Here is a 21,201-nt window from a genome sequence, read left to right as displayed (position 1 = left end):
TTTTTTTTTTTACTTCAATATTAATAGCAATGCCTTTTGAAATTCTTGCTCAAAAACAAAGAAGCTATATAAATATCAGATATAAGAAATCAATACTTAAAAAAAATTAAAACAAGCATTAATTATAAGCCTTCAGTTCAAATCAAAAAGTATGTCACTCTTATGCTCCTAAACCATACAAATTCTTTTGAGTTGTTTATTTTGTTTTAACCTCAAGGCTGAGTTTCAATGATAACTAGTCGTTGTGATTGATAACTATTTTAGATCACAGTAAAAATCAATAAATGGCCATTTTGCTGACAAAGCTATAGCCCAAAGGCCAAAATTTAATTCCTCACGTTGTAATTTCCCAAATATGCCTGAGTATTGTTTTGTTTACCATTGTGGATTTATAAGAGAAAAAATGCATTTTTAGTAAATCTTTACCTCTAAAATAACACATTCTCCTCGTCAATGCTTCGTAGATCTATGTTTCACTAAAACTTGCCAAGAGCATTGAACTTCAGTGTAAGAGTAAAAAGTAGTTTTCCCAATTGTGTAAATATATTACACTCTGGACACCCTGAACTCTTGACCTTCCCTATGAGGGAGATGTGCTAAAATGTCAGTTAATCATAAAACAGTGCCACAATGGGTTATCCAGAAGCAGTAGGCAATTTAAAAGAGCAATTTTAACATGCAATTGCTAAACCATGCAATGAAGACAATTTCTGATGATGGTATACTTTATTTCCATTTAATAAGAGAAAAAGAAACTGTATTTCCTTAGCTTCTATACCAGATGGTATACCCAGAGGAAATTGACACAGAGAAAAAACAAGCATACTTTCTTTGATTGTTCAATGGAGTTTTTGAATTACTTCCCATTTAAAACAACTTCACATTTATACCTTTTTTTTTAAATTCATAAAATGCCTGAAGAAGCATTATATGAACAATAACATGGGTCAGGCTGTAAGCTAACAGTGCAATAATCATACCCCTCAGGTGAATAGAGAAGCGTGAGGCAAGCGTAGGAGGCCATAGCCACCAGAGGCTGTAATTACCACCTCTTCTAACTTGAGAGACCCTGAAGCAGGTAATTGCACTTACCAAATGATTTAAATGTACTTTAGAAAGAAAACAAACAAAAAATAGCTTTGGCAACTAGGCAGGGCATTTTCAGAAAAGGATAAAATAAAACAATATTTTACACCTCTTCAACTGCTTAAAACATTTAAAACACAGCATATATTTGAATGTTAAGCTCACTAATCAATTGTGCTTTCAATAAAAAGTGAAGTGGCAAGCATTTAACTATGTTCCTCAGGGAATAAGTTAGCTGTGCAGATACTCTTTTGTAAAAATATACATTCCTCCCAGATTTTACCTGTTATACTTTCATTTAGGTATGCCATATTCTTCTGAAAGGGAGAGAAAAAAAATCACCCATACTATGAGAAAGAGCAAAAAGAATTCAGGCTTTTCAAATACTAGAAAATGTGTTTTGAGTCCTAGTTGCCCAGTTGTCTGACATTAGGTAAGTCATTGTTTCACTTTGTTTTGACTGAGTCTTAGATTAACCAGCTACAAAATTGGTAAAATAATATATCTACCTCACAGGTGGGAAAATAAAGTATCATGATGGAGTCACTTCATATGCTGATTATAAAACAAAAATAATCCATACTTCACTATGAAAATCTACATTTCCATTTTAAAAAATACAAAATTTACTTGTTAATCCACACAAATAAAATCAATTGACTAAAACTTACTCTAAAATTATTTATTGACAGATTTCTACCAAGAAAATAAAATTTACTACTACCAGAAATAAAATTTCAATGGCTTACAAATATGAAAATGGGATCTTTAACATAATAAAGTGTAATGAATTCACTCTTTCATTGGTACTCGGTAGTCAAAGAATGTTCTGTGATACACCAAAACAATAGAATTTCTTTTTTTTTTTTTAAGATTTTATTTATTTATTTGACAGAGAGAAATCACAAGTAGATGGAGAGGCAGGCAGAGAGAGAGAGAGAGGGAAGCAGGCTCCCTGCTGAGCAGAGAGTCTGATGCAGGACTCGATCCCAGGACCCTGAGATCATGACCTGAGCCGGAGGTAGAGGCTTAACCCACTGAGCCACCCAGGCGCCCCACAATAGAATTTCTAAGAGGCAGAAAATAATCCTCATTTCTTTGTTATTTTACAAGAAATTCATGTGAAATTTATTTCAGACACAAAGACATAGCTGAGAAGTTCTTATACTTATTTTTAAGGCTTCCTGATTGTCAGCATGCAGGGTGTATTAAAATAGCTATGTCATAATAATCAGCATTTATTCAAACATATGATATTAATACTACAACTACAGTGTGGCATTGTCCTACCCTTGATTAAAATGGAATGTAGAACCAGTATGCAGAGCTTGCAAAAATTAATAGAATGAAATGGGAACTCTTTAAAGGTTACTATTGGGATTTCAAAGGAATCATTTCCACAGCTTGTGAAAAAACTTTAGGCTTCTGAAATCATTACTAAATACCAGCTACTATCACAGTTAGCATAAGCTGTGTTCTATTTCGTGTTATAGGATACCAGGCTGAGGCCAGCGGAGGTGCTGGGTAAGGCTGAGAGATCTTGAATTTGGAGAAAGGAGTATGCATCTTGAGGAAGGGAAGTAGATGACCTCATACTTTCACCATCAATACTGACCTTGTATTTAGATATACAATACTTATCAATTATCTATAATTTCGGCTTTTCAGAGATTGTTTATAAATTAACACAATATATATTTTCATAAACTCTCCTCCCTTTTCTAATAATAGAGAGCAAGAATAATAGACATTCCTGATAAAACAGTAACCAGTTTCTCAAATCTACAATGTATTTGAAAATCTAAGCACTTTTCTTGGCCATAAAAACATGCACCAAACACATCTTTTGAGGACATTTATAAACGAAGAAACATATGTGACAAAGACTAACACATGTAAAAGATAGTTTTAAAAACAAATAAACTTTCTACAAATGGGAAGTAAAACTACAAGTGTCAGTGAGCCTGACACCATTTTATGCCAAAGGGCCCACAGATTAAATGTTTCTCAAATAAAGAATTAGAAGGAAAAGAGCACTGTAATTCCAAAATGTCAAGACATTTATAAATTTGAAAGCAACTATGAGTGTAAGTTATTTTTACTCTATTCCCTCCCACACAGATAAGGTTATTCTCAAAATAAATTACCTCAAAACACTTTATAGTCATATTTTTACTTATTACAGTCAATATGCATTCTCAACATAAGCATTCAATAGGGATAAATCAATGCTCCTTAACATGCTGTTTTCTCCACTTAATACAGCATAACTATCTTTAAAACACAACCTCATATACTTGCAGTCTCCATTGGCTCACACATCAATAACCAATTTCAAGTAATTCCTGGTTAAACAAATATCACATTTTATTAACAATATATTATATGACACTGCTAAATTTTAAGGGTCTACTTTGATGAAACCCTTTAAAAAATAAGAAAACAGATGAGATATTTAAAAGAAAAATTTGGACATGGAAGTCAAAAAGAAGTTATCAGCAAGAACCAAATTATGGAAAGAGCCCAAATGTCCATCGACTGATGAATGGACACAGAAGATGTGATATATATTGAATGGAATATTACTCAGCCATAAAAAAGAATGACATCTTGTCATTTGCAATGACATGGATGGTGTTAGAGAGTATTTTGCTAAGCAAAATAAGTCAGAGAAAGACAAATACCATATGATTTCATTCATACATTTATTTTAATTAACAAAACAAATGAATATGGGGGGAAGAAAAAAGAGAAGCAAACCAAGAGACTGACTCTTAACTATAGAGAACAAACCTAGGATTACCGGGGGGGGGGTGGGAGAATGGGTGAAACAGGGTGATAGGGATGGAGGGCACTTGTGATGAGCACTGGGCATTGTATGTAAGTGATGAATCACGAAATTCTACACCTGAAACTAATATTGCACTGTATGTTAACTTGCTGGAATTAAAAAAAAAGGGGGGGGGAACACTTGAGAGGGGAAGAAATCAAAAAGAAGAACTGGAATAGTAAATTATTGTTCATTATTTTAATTTGTATATACTTTATAAAGATTAAATGTAGAAGGCAAGATAGTTTTATTAGGAAATACGTACAGGCAATATCCTGAGTAAAATGAATTTCATTGTTCATCTTTTTATGTTAAAATGGGGAATTTAATTTTGGAAGACAGAGTGAGCTATTCCTCAATATCCACAATGTCTCCTCTTTAAATTACTTCTCTGACTCGCTGAGGTTGTGCAGTCTACTTGCCTCTCCCTCAGAAAACTCACCTACTACAATCAGAATACTTTGCCACATACCTAGAATAAAAAGACTGAGCTGCAAGAAAATTTAAGAAGCAAATTGTGTGCTTTAGGCTGAGCCATGGGGACTTAACCAACATCTTCTAGGTCAAGCTGTCTACCCAACCACAGAACGTAGAAACAAAGAACAAATTAGTAAACTCTCTGTTGTCTAAATCTCAGATTAATAATTGAGCAGTTAAACTGCCTGTTAGTGAGCATCTTCCAATATAAATATTTAAAGATTTATACATAAACATTAATATATTAAAATTGAGTCAGAACTTAAAATATTTAAAGATGACAGTATATTACATAATTTCATGGGTTTTGCTTTGATTATAGATCAGTTCTCTTGGTGAGTAGCCCTGGAATATTGTAAAAACAAAAATACTATAAATGCCAAACACATGTGTTCAAGAAACAAAAGACATTTTATAGGCATTTACATTTTCATAGGTCCCTACAGTCTTAGTTTTCAATTTTCAGAACCTAAATCACTAAATGTTCAGGATGCATAGATTTGTGCACTAACTTCTACAGGTGTTTCAACATAATACTTGATGGTTAAAAAATGGCTCTTCCAACTAAACTAAAAATTAAGCCACTTTCAGTAATAAACAGTACACTAAAAATGCTCTCTAATAACAGAGACAATTAAACATTTCAGTGGCTTTTGATAAATAGCTAACAATTTCTCCCACTATAACATCATGGTATAAGTAGGAACTGGGATCTATATTTATATATTACTTTTTATTTCACGTTTCATCCTTCCTTCCTATTTCATGCTATTAATTTCATCACTTCGTTTCAGGCACGGGGAGGGCAATTAACAAGTCTCCGTATATTGTAGAGTTGGGTGTCAAGTTAATCCTCAACCACAGGTTTTCTGAATAAGAGAATAATCTCACCAAGGCCAGCTTCAGAGTAACTTTTTAATCTATATTATCAGATAGGGCCTCTGCACTGCCCGGAACAAAGTTACCAAGGGAGACAATCTCCACATAGACGAAAGGTATTCAGCACTTGCTGAATTGCTGAAGTTTCCTCTCTCATTGGTAATGATACCTTCACCAGCATCTGTCAGAGATTTTGGACTGAATACAAGCAGGCTGAGCAAAATTGCCGCTCAAGAAAAGATTATGAATTCATCATAATACTGAATAATAACAAAAACACACTACTCCTAAATTAGTCCAATTATGACATAAAGCTACAATTTACCAAGTTTAATAGAAAGCTTAGTGTGACTGCATCATGTGCCAAGTAATTAAAACATTTAATAGTGCATTTATGCTAAATGTCTAATGCTTGATCCCTTCATGAGGCAGAGGGGCCTGCTGTTCAGTCTTACCTGCACATTTGGTTCTGGTAATTAATGGAGGTCCTGGGAGCCCTGTTCCACCTTCACCAGGTCTTGTAAGTAGAACACGGATCTCATACTCAGTATCTGGGTCCAAATGCCATAATTTATAAGTTGGAGCATTGACTGCGTGCGTTTCTGTCCAGGACCCTGATGTCATCCGGTACTCGACCTCTTTCAGAATAATGGGACCATCGCCAATGATGGAGTTAGCATTTAGCTGAATCAGCAAATAGGTAGGCCCAACACCAAGCAGCTGGGGAGGAGCAATGGGTCTTGGTGGTTCTAGAAGAGATGAAGGTACAACCCAATTAGTTAAAAATCCAAAAGACTAAATAAAATACATAAATATATTAATGTCTCTCAAAGCTGAAAGGTTTAATGTGTAATTTACTTAGGAGCACATAACAAATTCTTAAGGAAAACCAGAACAATGAGTGATCTGAAACTGTACTTTTAAAGAGTAAATACTTTCACTGATGGTATATGACCCTTTTTACCACAAGTTTTCTTTTATTAAAAACATGTCTCTCCAGAAGATAAACTTGTACAGATTCAGTAACCAAGGGAAATAAAGGGAAAATATTTAAGGATGGATAACTCTGATTAGCTAACAGAGTACAGTTGGGTCTTTGACATTCTTGAGGTCCTAAGACCTCAACAAATCTCCAAATTAATGAATACTGTTATAGCTTTTTATTTCATTCATGAAATATGGCAAAGGAGTACTTTGGTTTTTGCTTTTTCACTTCTGCAGAGTTTTCACTTCCTGCAGAGGAGATGAGAGGAAGGAACAGCAAAGCTGAACTTAGAAGCTGATACCAAGTGCTGACTTGTTTCTACATACCCACCACAGAGTTTAAGAAAGTGAAATTTATACCAAGGCAAAATCACAAGTCACTACATATCACTAGCCTTTGGGAATAGCATGCGATAAGGCAATGAATCAAATATTAAACTCAAATGTCAAAGGTACAGTGCAATTTAATTTTGGACAGCTTAGATATTTCCTTGAAAGAAACTTTGGCAAACATTATTGTAATGTCTGAACTTATAGAAACACTGAAAAATAAATTAGGGCCCCCCTTTTATTTTTCATTTAACAATGATGCAGGTGAATTTAATACTGGACTTTATGAAGGACTCTTGCTCTAGCTCTATGTGGTCCCTATATGGGAATCCTATGTCATGAAGATGCTCTAATTAGTACCACGTGATCAGATTCTTCTTTGAATCTCTTGAACAACATTTCTCAGGGAAGCTAAAAGACTTTAAAATAAAGTGTTAATTTTCATAAAGTGGTAACTGCCCAAAAACTGATTTAAAGGTTTGTGTGTTCCTATGTAGAATTTAAGAAACAAAACAAATGAACATATGGGAAGGGGGAAAATAAGAGAGAGAGGCAAAACATAACAGACCCTTAATTGTAAAGAACGAACAGGGTTGCTGGAGGGGAGGCAGGCACGGGAAGGGCTAGTGGATGATGGGCATTAGGAAGGCACATGTGATGACCAGTAGGTGTTATTTTAAGTGATGAATCATTTAGTGATGAATCACTAAATTCTACTCCTGGAATCAATATTACAACATATGTTATCTAACTAGAATTTAAATAAAAATTTGAAACAAAAAAAATAGGGGTAACTGTTGGCAAGGTAAGAAATACATAGGAACTTTCTGTATTTTCTGTTCAATTTTCATATAAACCTAAAATCTAAGAAATAAAGTCGATTAATTATTTTTAAATGTGTGTGTTTTAAGAGATAAAGCAATATATATGGAGAAAAACTTTTTTTTTTAAGATTTTATTTTTAAGTAATTTCCACACCCGACGTGGTGCTCAAACTCACAACCCTAAGATCAAGATCGCATGCTCCTCCAACTAAGCCAGCCAGGTGCCTGAAGGAAAGCTATTAAATGTAACCACACACATTGCTTCCTCCTTTTCCTCAGTAGCGGTGGACTGGAGAATATGCAAATAGAAGAAAGTTAGGAAAAGACAGCCAGTATCTTTCAAACTGGATTTTCTATTTTAATGGCAACACACACTTGGAATAATATACAATGCAAAACAAACAAACAAAAAACCTTCACAGACAGGTTTTACTTTCTAATACACGTTTAAATGAAGCAAGGGTTTTCAGCTGTAGCCCAGGACTTGCTTTTAAACCCTAAGAGTATAAAAAAGTATAGTTTCCATTTTATGAATCCCTGAGTTACAAACATCCCTAACATAAGGAGTAAGACTAGCTGGCCTAGATCTCTAACCATACTAAAGTCACTTTCAATAATGGTCCTCCAAAATCCATATGACAAATAATTACTGAGTAACTACTAATTGCTAGTCTGTTGTATACATTGGTTAGTCATATAATATGGCAAGGGAGACAGAGTAACAATAAAAAAACAAATTCATTACTTTAAAATGAGAGTCATGTAGAAAACAGATACAATGATATTGTAATAGCACTGTATGGTGAGAGATGGTAGCTACCCTTGGGGTGAACACAGCATAAGTCATAGTAGAGCCTTATGGACTCACTACTTCGTATACCTAAAACTAATGGAGCATTGTGTGTCAACTACGCTCAAATAAAAATTAAAATTGGAAAAAATAACAACATAGGTGGAGACACCTACTGAGGAACACCGATTTTCTTCTTTCTATCCAAAAATGTTTGAGATATATTACGTTAGTCCCAACAGTAATCATGGCTCATCATGGCAAGAGCTTTCCAACTCATTATTGGTAGAACCATAGGAGCTTGTGGTTCACGAAAGTGAAAATAAAACTAAGATCATATAATATAAGATAATGTATGTAATATGTAAAATCTACACGTAGAATTATTTCCATTTCTATGAAAAAGTAGTTCTTAACATTTGATTTACAAACTTTACAATATCTTTTCTTTATGGTTTAAAAATTGTTTCAACAACATAAAGTCAAAACTGTGTAGAGGGCGAACTATTCCAACTTTCACTACTGACTTCAATTGAGAAGCTACTCACAAAGTAGAAAGTTTAAATAAAACCAAAATAGTTTGGAATTTTCATTTATCTGCTAAAGAAAGAGAAAGCTAGACATTTCATATCATAAAATTTTACCAACCAACGACTTGTATATTTCAAGTTTACAAAAGTCTTAGTAGACAGAATGAGAAAGCTGACATATTTTCTAAACCTTGAGCTGAAATGAAACTGAATACAAAAATGAGCATAATAGAAGAAATGCAAATATCTTCCCAGACTATCTCAATGTTGCACATATTTTAAGAAGCAGTCTGTACTTTGCGAATAAACGGAGTTGCCTCATATGTGCAATGTTTGTTTTCATTCCAGATGGCTCATATACTGACTAAGTTAAGTAGTAAATGAAGCTAAATCCACAGCTTCCTAGGGTTCCAACCCAAAGCTGCAATGCCTCCCATACAACACAATGGAACAATAACTTGAAGAGGTCTCATATTTAACATGACGGAGTGATTTGTCAAATGAGATATGAATAACAAACCTTGGTTAATCTAAATTTTCAAGTATTCTGAAACCTGAACTAATAACCGTATACTGAATGATAACTCTCATCCACCCAAACTCTCCACACCATTGCTGTGAAAAATAAGAAGCAAACAGAGGAGGAGAGCTACAGGAAAAGAAACGAGAGGGAAAGAATGACAACAAAACATATTATTAGAAACAAGTGAAAAAGTAAAGCATAATATTTCTTCTGTCATTTCTATCTTTATGGAAATGACATGTAAAAGAAAATGAAATTTGAATCAGGAGATTCTAAGTTCACAAAATGCACACACGAATAGCTGGGTAAATGTGAGCATGTTATTTAACTTCTTGACATTATAATTTCTTCACTGGCAAACCAGGCATTATTTCAAGAATTGCTAAAGACTACATTTCTAAATGTGTCAACAAGCCCCATATTGGCTGTTATTTTGCTTTGTTTTTCCAGAGAGCATGTAAATTTTAAAACCAAAAATTAATAGTCATAACTAGTGTTTTGTGTACATGAAAAAATGACTTTGATATAATCAGGTGCTTAGCTGGAAGAAGGGTAATAATTCACCCTGATCAGGTTTATATCTCACTTGCTATGGTCAACAATAAGGGTAGTGCAGTTGCCAAGGCGGTAGCTCAAATCTGGAACTGTGATAATGTTCAGAGAGACTTAGAAGCATATACCTTGTTTAACAGCATGACTAGAGTGAAATCTAGCATTAATGAGACTAATATACCACTACATATTAAATTTTTTATGTTAGAAGAAAAGAGTAGCCTCGTATTAGCATATGTGTTTTGTTTTTAGGCCCTTGAGAACAAGAAGGCTTATTTATAAAATCTCTATTCATTTCAATAAATTATGCATGAATTTTAATCAACTAGCAAATGAACAAGTAATTGTTCTGCAGCAATATTAATATTCTTCATAACTTAATACACTATCAGATCCAGAGGTGTGGTGCGAATAAATCCCAATTGCATACTAGGTATCAGCTGAAGCATGCAATCCCCAAATTACAGGATAAACTTTGCCAATGTTACCAATTAACTTTCAATTAATGACTTACATTCATTACTCTAGATCTAAACCTATTATACAATCATAATTGTACATTCAAATCATTTATTTATTTCAGATAATTTCAAAAAGTGCCTTGAAATCAAGATAAGTCATTATGAAACTATATCCTCATCCAATTATTTCTATTACAACACTATTTTATAAACATATGTATCACTAATTAACATTTGGTTAATTAATAAAATGCAAAATCAGATCTAGAAGTCACTAAGCCAGTAAACATCAAGGCAAATGGCACTTCTACATTCACCTTCCCAAATAAATAAATCAAATACCTCTCAGTTCTATCACATTCCAAATTGTTTCATTTACTCATCAAAGAAGGCTTGATTAAAAGCTTCTCAAGATTAGCATTCTTACCATCAAAGCAGGCAAGGGCACTGAACTTGTCCCCTTATGGCCACTGTAACAAATGATCACTCCCTGGATGGCATAAAATGACAGAGACTTATTCTCTCATGGTTCTGGAGGCCAGATATTCGAAATCAGTATTGCTGGGTCAAAATCAAGGTGACACGGGGCCATACCTCCTCCAAGGGACTAGGAAAGAATGAGTTCCTTTCCTTTTCCAACATCTGTGGCTATGGGTATTCATTCCTTGGCTTGTGGCCCCATCACTCTAATCTCATTGTTCACCTTCTGCTCTTCTCCTTGTTGTCAAATCTCCCTCAACCTCCTATTTAAGGTCACCTGTGACTGTACATAGGGTTCACACCGATAACCCAAGATCTGCCCATATCAAGACCCCTCAATCACATCTTCAAAGACCACTTTTCCCAAGAAGCCAACAGTCATGGGTTCCAAGGATGAGTACTTTGTGGTCTTTGGGGCCATTTTTCAGTCCACCACAGAGACATACTATGATTTCATCCTTCTTCCTGGGAACTATCTCAGCTCTATCTTTTCTCCAGTTGTTTAGAGCCCATGAGCCAAAAACACTTTTAGGAAAGTTTCATAGTTAGGTTTCGAACAGTGGAAACTATCAACAGCAAATAATTTATCCACGCTGCCTTTTTTTTTTTTTTTTACTATTTATATTTTTAAGGAAATAAAAATAAAGATGAACATTATCACTTCAAATGACTACAGGAGTGAATGTTCCCTTACCATATCTAAATTCCTGTAAAAATCAATTATTAGGCTATTTGCCTTGGAGACAGATATTTTATTTACTATCATTTATTTTCCATTTATCCATTATTGAATGGATCACTTCAAAATCAATGTTATTCTATTTCTTTATCATCCCCCTCTTCAAAATTCTGATCCAGTTCCAGTTAAAAAAGAAAATTCACTAGTTCATGCTTCATGTTGTTTAATTTTCTTCCTCATCACCTAATTAAAATGCTGAAGTAAAGGGAGACAGAGAGTAGAGACTATGAGCAGGAAGAATGACATCAGTGCACCAAATTATTCAAGCATTTATTTATCACCTACAGTCTCATAATTTTAAATCATTTTAAATTATACCCTAAAAAGATAACAGCATAATTTAAGGATACTTGAGTGGTTCAAGAAACCTGAAACAGTAACGTTGATCAATAAGAAGATGACCTTACTTCCCATAAGAAATGGAAAGGAAGGTATGGATAATTAGAAACATTTTCTTTGGACATTTAATATCATATGCATGACGACATAATTTGTTTAATTTTTCCTTAGATGTTGAAACATAAGGTATACATTTGAAAATTTCAGATTCACGAAAAAGGTTTCTCACAGATGCACACTTTATGAACTGCAAAGCAGATATTATGAGAAGAGCAATAATTCTTTCATGATTTTCACTCTGACTTCCCCTGATACTTCAGATTTCCAGGCCTAATAAACTCCTTAAGGAGCCAAATACCTCTCCATTCTCTCTTCTGGTTATTATCGCATATTTTTTGTTGATATCAATGATGTAATTAGTAAATTCTATAAATGATCTTTCAGACAAACTACTATTTTAGTTATGTTTAGAATTTGTGCATTAAGAGAAATTTTTTAAACAAAGTGATCTTAAAATTTAATATATTGAAGTCCCTTTTTAAATCCAAGAATCCAATTGCTGGATACTTTTTCCAAGTCATGTCATTCAGATGGCTCCTAAGCTTGATCTGGTCAAATAAAGTTAATACTAAGACAACACACAGTTTGGATGTTGTTAAACCTGGGGTTCCAATGCCAGCACCTAGACCAAGTATTAATTAAAATGTGCTACTGTCATCTATTATCATCTCCATGAAAACTGGAAGAGTGTTACTGTATACTTACAGTAGACTATGGAAAGAGTGTGCACTGTGACCTGCTGCCCACACCACAACACTTCACATACCAAAAACTTCTGAGAACCATGAAATACATATGATTTCTGTTAAGTATATAGAAATACAACAAGAAGAAAAAAAAAAAAAGAAATACAACAAGAAAATGAGAAAAAAAAAACGCTGAATAGCAAAGCTCTCATTTAGTGATGTATGTTTGTTTATAGTACTTTTTTTTTAAAGATTTATTTATTGATTTATTTATTTATTTTACGGGGAGGGAGAGAGACAGCATGGTGGGGAGGGGCAGAGGGAGAGAGAGAAATTCAGTCAGACTCCGCACTGAGTGTAAATCCCTGTGACTTGAGCTGAAAACAAGAGTGGGTTGCCCAACTGACTGTGCCACCCAGATGTCCCAATGCTATGTATTTTTAACCATGAATAGTTACGGAGAGCTAAACAGGAGTATCTTCATTCCCTCCCAGTGATTTTTCCTTAAGGGCAGTTGCTCAAATGATTGAGGATTTGTGCTAATGGTTTTGAGTGGGCTGAGAAAAATTACTTAAGTTTCTGAAATGCACAGGACAGTCCCACCAAATGAAGAATTCTCCAGTCCAAAACACCAACAGCCTCCTCTAGAGAAACACAATGACAATGTTAAAGATAACTTCCCCTCCGCAATTCATGGCTTAGGCTTACCTAAAATCATATCACTTCCATTTCTATTTCTCAACAGGGCAGTGGAGCAGAATTTTGAAGAAGAGGTTGCAAACCCTGAACAGGTGATCATGCATTCACACAGGCTTGACCATGGTTAATGGGGCATAGCTAAATGGCATTTGATGATACAGCTTGCTTATGGGCAAGTGAACTGATAATGTTTTTGGAAAACAATCTACCAATATAATATCACGAAATAAAGATGTATTTAAAAAGTATAGTAGGGGTGCCTGGGTGGCTCAGTGGGTTAAAGCCTCTGCCTTTGGCTCGGGTCATGATCTCAGACTCCTGGGATCGAGCCCTGCTTCGAGCTCTCTGCTCAGCAGGTAGCCTGCTTCCTCCCTCTCTCTCTCTGTCTGCCTCTCTGCCTACTTGTGATCTCTGTCTGTCAAATAAATAAATAAAATCTTGTTTTAAATAAATAAATAAATAGATAAAAAGTACAGTAGTCTCACTTCTGGGAATTTAATATAAGAGGAAATTTTTTTTTTAAGATTTTACTTATTTATTTGAAAGTCGGAGATCACAAGGAGGCAGGGAGGCAGGCAGACAGAGAGAGAGAGAAGGAAGGAGGCTCCCTGATGAGCAGAGAGCCCGATGCGGGGCTCGATTCCAGGACCCTGGGATCATAACTCGAGCTGAAGGCAGAGGCTTTAACCCACTGAGCCTCCCAGGCGCCACTATAAGAGGAAATTTTAAATCTTTGTTTAGAAGAGCAAAAAAGTAAACAACCAAAATATTCAACAACAGGAAAGCAGAGACACAAATTAAGGTATATCTTTTCAACAGAATTTCACACCAACTTCAAGAACTCAAGTTGTCAAGTTTTTATAATACCTGTCAGGGGATAGTTAAATATTTACATCTATCAGAGCTTGCATTTTAAAAAGTATATCCCTATGGTGGAAAAAATGAAAACCACCAACCATCACCACCAGAAGGAAATACACCAAAAAGCTACCAGTAGGGGTGGGCGAACTTTGGGACCATGAGTTGTTTTACCTTTTCTTTTATCTCTGCTTCCAGTAAAATTTATAATGTGCTTGTAAAACTTTCTCATCATTACATTCGCAGTATTTACCAGTGTCTAGCTAAGTTCAATAATAGCACTGGAGAATGAAATGCTGGCTCAACAGCACCTTGAGAAAAATAAGTCGCTCATGCCACTATAAGAAAAAAACATATCTATACAAATTCTATCTATTCGATACAAGAAGATGTAGTCTACAATTTCAGTGTGAGGGCCATCATTTGGAGATGGCAATAGTAAAATTCTGTATATTTGTTTATTAATTTGCTTAATTTATTTTCAGATGATGAAGTTAAGTCCTCAAAATGTAGGATTTACCACCTTGAGCTTTGAACCATATAGGTAGCAGTTTGCTCTGACATTGATACACAGCACCTACAAAGTGTTACTATTTAATTAAAGGAGTTAGTTGACTGGAACAAAAGAACATTTTCTAAGCAATTGCTTAGTAACCAAGTGGCATCAGATGATTTATCCCGCTTGTGAAAAAATAAATAAATAAAGGGCTCAGCTACAAACAGATAATAATTCTTTGTCTTTTAGCCAAATCAGATCAATAATTTTTAAAAAGGATTTTCCATGTGAAGAAAAAGTATTATATATATTAAAATCTGACTATACAATATTGTTTAGAAATGTTATCAAAATATACAGTTGCACTAATATCAGAATAGACCAAGAACTTGAGTTTCTTGAACAAAATTTAATTCAGGGTAGGAAACAAATTCTGAAAATAGGCCACTCTTCATATTAAACAGCCATTTTGTCTTTCAATCCCGGTGTGATATGTATTCATTTTTTAAAATAAACTGGAAGATCTGTAGAATTACAGTATTTAATCTCAATGACATGGCTCTTTTCTGCTGCCTAAAGTGCTGAAATAAGAAGAATCATTTCAGCAACGAAACTGCAAATTTTGCATACTGAATTTTATCTCCTATGCATTACCATGGCATTTTATTCATCTTGATTTGAAAACATTGCGGCAATAACTTTATTACCTGCTTGAAATAAAAAGGCACAGCAGCAGCATGCTATTTTAGATCTGCCAGCAGAAAGTAAAAATAAGGTTAAGTTCATATTTAGGGGATGTGAAAAGGTGAAGGGATTCTGAAAAATGAAGTTTATTTGCTTTTTGACCCATATAATTTAACTCTGAGAGGACTATGAATTTTTCTCTCATTTTGTCCCCAAACTAGACTCTGTCTCATTAGTTAACTAGGCAATGAATTGGTGTGGAGTTAGGAATTACAAAATGATCAAACAACTTTACAAAAGCGTCCTTCGGTCCCACAATCCAAATGGCAGCAAATCACATATGTTATGATAAAAATTATGGATCCCTTTGATTGAATCAGAAGTTAATACAGAAGATTTCTCTTATGGGCACTGAATCCCTTATTTCAGCTCAGTCAGAGCTAAAACTGTTCATGCATTTAAAGGAAAGAACATCCAGTTGATTCCAAGAATAACAATCAGGTAAGTAGTAAAACTGGAAAAGCCTTCAACTCTGTTTGGTTCCCTCAAGTCTAGGACCATATATAGATGGTAATCATATCAATATCTCACCATCACCCGTATAAGGTAGGAGAATATATATATTAATACATACATACATACACACATATTTTCAAGAAAAAGGAGGGAAACTGCATTTGTCAATGATAATAACATGGTAAGTATGCCTAGGTTATACAGGCTATTATTCCATTCTAGGTTAGAGGCTGAAGGACTTAGAGTAATACCATTTATATTTGTTTTACATTAATATGAACTAAGATATAATGGCTGACTCCTAAACCAAGAGGTAGCAAATTAAAAGAAAAAAACTCCATTGCATAATCTCCATAATGAGATTATGATACTTCTATCTATCTACACATAAGTACACACATGTATACATGTATATGTACATGTACATATAATCTGTTTAATGTAATTAGAAAAAAAAGTATTATTTAAAAATATCCTGGGGTGCCTGGAGGCTCAGTCAGTTAAGCGTCTGCTTTCGGCGCAGGTCATGGTCCCAGGGTCCTGGGATCAAGCTCCCCATCAGCTTCCCTGCTTTTCCCTCTCCCTCTGCTGTGCTCTCTTTCTCTTTCTCTCAAATTAGTAAAATCTTTAAAAAATAAAAATTAAAATGAAAAATATCCTGACTCTTCCACAGTTAGAATATAAAAACATGGAAAAAATCTCATGAACCTAAATTCCAATTTTAAGGTATTTTAGCACTATGTAATTAGAAGAATTTTCCAGCATCTAATTGTAATCAAACACAACCTACATTTGCCAACTGGATCCCTGGGTCTAAATAATCTGTTGCATTGACTGTTTATAATATAACACATAATAAGCACATGTTCACTATGAATATGTACTTTGTAATTATTCCAAGTCAATTCAAAGCAATGCATGGAGTTTTTATGTATGTGTAGCTGGCAACAGATGGCCATAAACTAATGACTTAGTGCAGTCATGGAATCAGGAGATACTGTTCAATGATCCTGGTTCCCATGCATGTAAAAATCCAAAACTTTACTTATCTCAAGTTAATCAGGAGAACTATTATTTATCTCTTATTTCTACATAACTATGGAGGGTACAGAATGGCCATCTTTTAGTTAGGCATATCCTTCTATGTACACAAGTGCTAGATTGACATTTTTAATAAAAAATAATTTGTGATGACATGGGGAAAACAACTGAATAAGACTTCAGTCATATAGATAATTCCTCTAGATAACAGGCTTTATATATGCACTGCTAACCACAGAACAGTCATAATTTTAAGATGCTTTTTTGTTCAAAAGCATAAATCTTCAGAGACTTTAAAGATCTTCATAGCAAATAAACTATGTCATTAGCTTAAACAGCAACTCAGTTTTGTAACGTAAAGATTTCCAATACGGATTTATTCCGAAGGACAGATGATATAATTTAGCAATTATAGAGCATTTCCTCAATTTTGAGATAAAACAAAACAAAAAACAATTATGTGCCCTACTGAGTTAGATGTTCTTGATTAAACTGGGAGATAGAGAACTCACCAGATGCCATTAGTGGCTCCAGAGCAACTCTCCCTGATGTACACAGGTAAAAGTCAGGCAATCTGAACAGGGATTAGAGGACAGAGTTCTGTGCATCTCTACTTAAGTCTCTGAACCAAGAAAAGCAGGTTTCTATGGGTAATTTGAGAGTGTACAGATATAACAATAAAAAAAAAAAGGTGATGTTGTAAAAATAGAGCCATCAATGTGGTCACTATAATTACAAGGACATCTGAATACCTATTTTAACCACACAGTTCTATTAGCTTTCCTTTAGGGGACAAAAATACCTGTCTCCAATAGTTGAAGTGCCATCAAAAATAAAATCACCACACCTAGTTTTACCATCAAATGGAAATAGGTAGACAAGAATAATTATAGCCCTCTCTGATAAAATAGCAAGATGGTGACACTCTAAAGATATTGAACCATGTAAATGGTTACCAGTCAAAGGACATTTTACACTGCTTTGACAGCTCCACCAGAAAGAGAACTTTGATTTTCATTCCCTTTGACCACCCCTATTTCCACACCATAATGGGGTATCTGGACATTCAGAATACCAAAATAAATTATATTATATAAAACATAATATATTGGAAGGCAGTCCAAGTTGTGAACCATCAGTTCACAGAAAGAGAAAATAAAGTGTGTCGAGACCATAAGTAACACAGTTATTCACAAAGGGGCTGCGCTCTTCTTTCGCAGCTACTGCTACTAAATGGCAAGAAACTTCACTATTCTACTTTGACTAAATATCATGCCTTTTGAAAATAAGGACATGAAATGGCTACTGACCTAGACTGTTCATATATTCTTTCTGTGAACTTCAAATTTTCCATCCTTCTGCAACATTAGCCAGATCAACTGAAAATTTGCTAGGGGAAAAATAATGCGTAAAATGTGCATTTTCATGGACACTGAAGTATCTTGTAAATATTACTTTTATCAGTGGACTGAAGATAACTAAGAATTGGATAAGGAAATTTATTTTAAATAATATAAAGAGGAGGAAAAAAGTATGCTTCTTTGGCATAAATTTTTTTAAAATGACACACATATTTAACTTGATAACTGAGAGATCTCCCTATATCATACCTGACGGCCACCATTTCTTGTTCCAAAGCCATACGCTTTTATTTTCAAATATGTATGTTTTTGTCTACATTCAAGTTTTTTTTTTTTTTTAAAGATTTTCTTTACTTACTTGACACAGACTGAGAGGTCACAAGTAGGCAGAGAGAGAAGAGGGAAGCAGGCTCCCTACTGAGCAGAGAGCCTGATGCAGGGCTTGATCCCAAGACCCTGGGATCATGACCTGAGCCGAAGGCAGAGGTTTAACTCACTAAGCTACCCAGGTCCCCTACATGCAAGTTCTAAATTAAGAGTCTGACACTGGGCAAAGGTCAAGAAGATTAGTTTAGAAATTAATCAGAGGTATACCAGATACATTACTCCTAAAAAGCAGAAATGATGTGTTTAAAATGTTGAAGCTCTAAAGAGAGAGAAAGAGAGTGAGAGCATGAGTGGAGTTATGGGGAGTGGGGGCAGAGGGAGAGATAATTTTTTTTGTTGTTTTAAGATTTTATTTATTTATTTATTTATTTATTTTGGGGTGGTGGGGTAGAGGGAGAGGATCTTTAACAGATTCTGCACTGCACATGGAGCCCCAGGCTTCAATCTCATGACCCTGAGATTATGATCCAGGAAGAAATCCAGAGTGGGATGCTCAACAGACTGAGGCACCCTGCAGAGAAAGAATCTTAAGTAGGCTCCGGGCCAAGTGAGGAGCCCAACTTGGGGCTTGATCTCACAACCCTGAGATCATGACCCGAGATAAAAATCAAAAGTCTGACACTTAACTAACTGAGCCACCCAGGTTCCTGGGCCTGGATATTTTTAATATTGTTTCAAAAGTTAGTTCATTTTAACATATAAATGCACATCATATTAAATAGATACTTTATTGGTTGTAAATGTAAATTCTCTTTATAAATTCAAATGTCAGTTATGTGGTGAGTAAAAGGACAATGGTCAAGTCTGCATTCCTTAAGCCATGATGCCAGCAACTTTTCTTGAGGCTTATCTAAGTATTTTTTTCCTTTTCCTCTTTAGTTGTTGAGCACCTAGAAGATAAAATTCTACATTATTTGTCTTTGAGTTTGTGTTTTCAGGGCTTGGCATATTAGGCAATCAATCAATGGCTGCTAAGTAAATACATTTATGAACAAATGGAAGAAGTGAACAATAAGAAGGTAATTAAAAATAGAAGGTAGGGTAATACCTAGTCTTGGTGAGGATATGGGACAAGTAGAACTCTCATGTTTCAAGTTGGACTGTATATTAATACAACAAATTTTTAAAACTCTGTAAGCCACTACAAACTAAAGCAGAACATTAGCCCACCCGATTATGTGAAAATTCCACTTCCAGGTATAGGCTCCCCTCAAAACGAGTACATCCTGTTCCTCAAAAGTCATGTACTAGAATATTCAAATACCAGTATTATAAATAGCTCAAAGTGAAAACAAATTACACGCCTAACATCAGTAAAATGAATAAATCACTGCAGTCACCAGATACAAGATTTTATAACAATGATATCAAATGATCCACATGAACAAAAGGAATGAATTTCATGAACTCAGAGATAGAGAGGGAAGCCAGATAAACTACAGAATTCCACTAATTTAAGTTACTCATTACTGTTAGAAGCCAGGGACAGTGGTTACCCTGAGGGAGTGGGGGAGTGATGTGAAAGGAGGGAGGTGGGCTTCTGGGGTACTAGCAATATTCTTTTTTAAGAATTCTTTTCTTTTTTAAGATTTATTTATTTATTGAGAGAGAGGGTGAGAGCATGCAGGGGTAGGAGGCAGAGGGAGAAAAATCCTTAAGCAGATTCCCTGCTGAGCACAGAGCCTAATGCAACGTTCAAACCCAGGACCCTGAGATCATGACCTGAGCAGAAACTGAGTCTGAAGCTCAACCAACTGAGCTACTGAGGCACCCCCATAGTCTACTTTAAAAAAAAAAAAATGGTATTTTATTTATTTATTTGAGAGAGAGAGAGAGAGAAAATGAGAGGGGATAGGTTCAGAGGGAGAAGCAGACTCCCCGCTGAGCGGGGAGCCCAAGGAGACTGGATCCTGGGATGCCAGGATCATGAACTGGGCCGAAGGCAGTGACTCAACCAACTGAGCCACCCAGGTGCCCCCCCATCAATATATTACTTTTTGATGTGGATTGTGGGCATACTTAGTTTGCAAAAATTCATCAAGCTATACATTTATAAAGTCATATTTTTTAATGTACAGTGTTATGTCTCACTATACATAAATAAGAAACTAAAATATAGATAAGGAGAAAGATAACTGTGTATCTAATTGGTCCAAATCTCCTGCTCATAAACACATCTCCACCACACAACTCAGGGACTATCAATACAATGTGAGTCTCATCCTAACTGAGATTTAAAATTCTAAGGCAGTATTTATGGCAAAATTCAATTTAGTCAGTTTCTCTTGAAAATACCTAAATCATTGGAAAAGAAAATTTTTTTCTTCTACACTTCATTGCATCAGCTCTTTTGGCTTCAAAATTTTAGAATATCTGTCTTCAGAAGGATGTCTATCTGCAAAAGTATGGGTATTAAAATATTCCTGCCTTTAAGACGGGTCAAGTTCATCTTGGAAGGAATAGTTGAGTTCCACAGTCACCTCTGAATATTAAGTATGAGGTCACTCCATCATATAAGGGCATCAAGTAAACTTACTTTCTGCTTTGTGACTATAAGTTCTTGAGAATTATTTATTTGAATTCATTTAT

At 34.8% G+C, this 21,201-nt stretch overlaps 1 protein-coding gene across 10 annotated transcripts in view; it reads right to left on the bottom strand.

Annotated features, from left to right (window-relative positions):
- Positions 1 to 21,201, bottom strand: part of PTPRK (protein tyrosine phosphatase receptor type K) — a 586,903-nt gene that overhangs the window by 233,710 nt on the left and 331,992 nt on the right. For all 10 annotated transcript variants that reach the window (XM_044249247.1, XM_044249183.1, XM_044249202.1 and 7 more), the window contains exon 7: positions 5,728 to 6,021. In XM_044249247.1, the coding sequence (XP_044105182.1) occupies positions 5,728 to 6,021 (294 nt within the window). The remainder of the gene's footprint in view (positions 1 to 5,727; positions 6,022 to 21,201) is intronic.

This window comes from Neovison vison, chromosome 1 (assembly GCF_020171115.1).
Source record: "Neovison vison isolate M4711 chromosome 1, ASM_NN_V1, whole genome shotgun sequence".
Lineage (NCBI taxonomy): Eukaryota > Metazoa > Chordata > Mammalia > Carnivora > Mustelidae > Neogale > Neogale vison.
Note: the sequence above shows the minus strand (reverse complement) of the source record. Positions and strands in the feature narration are given on the sequence as shown.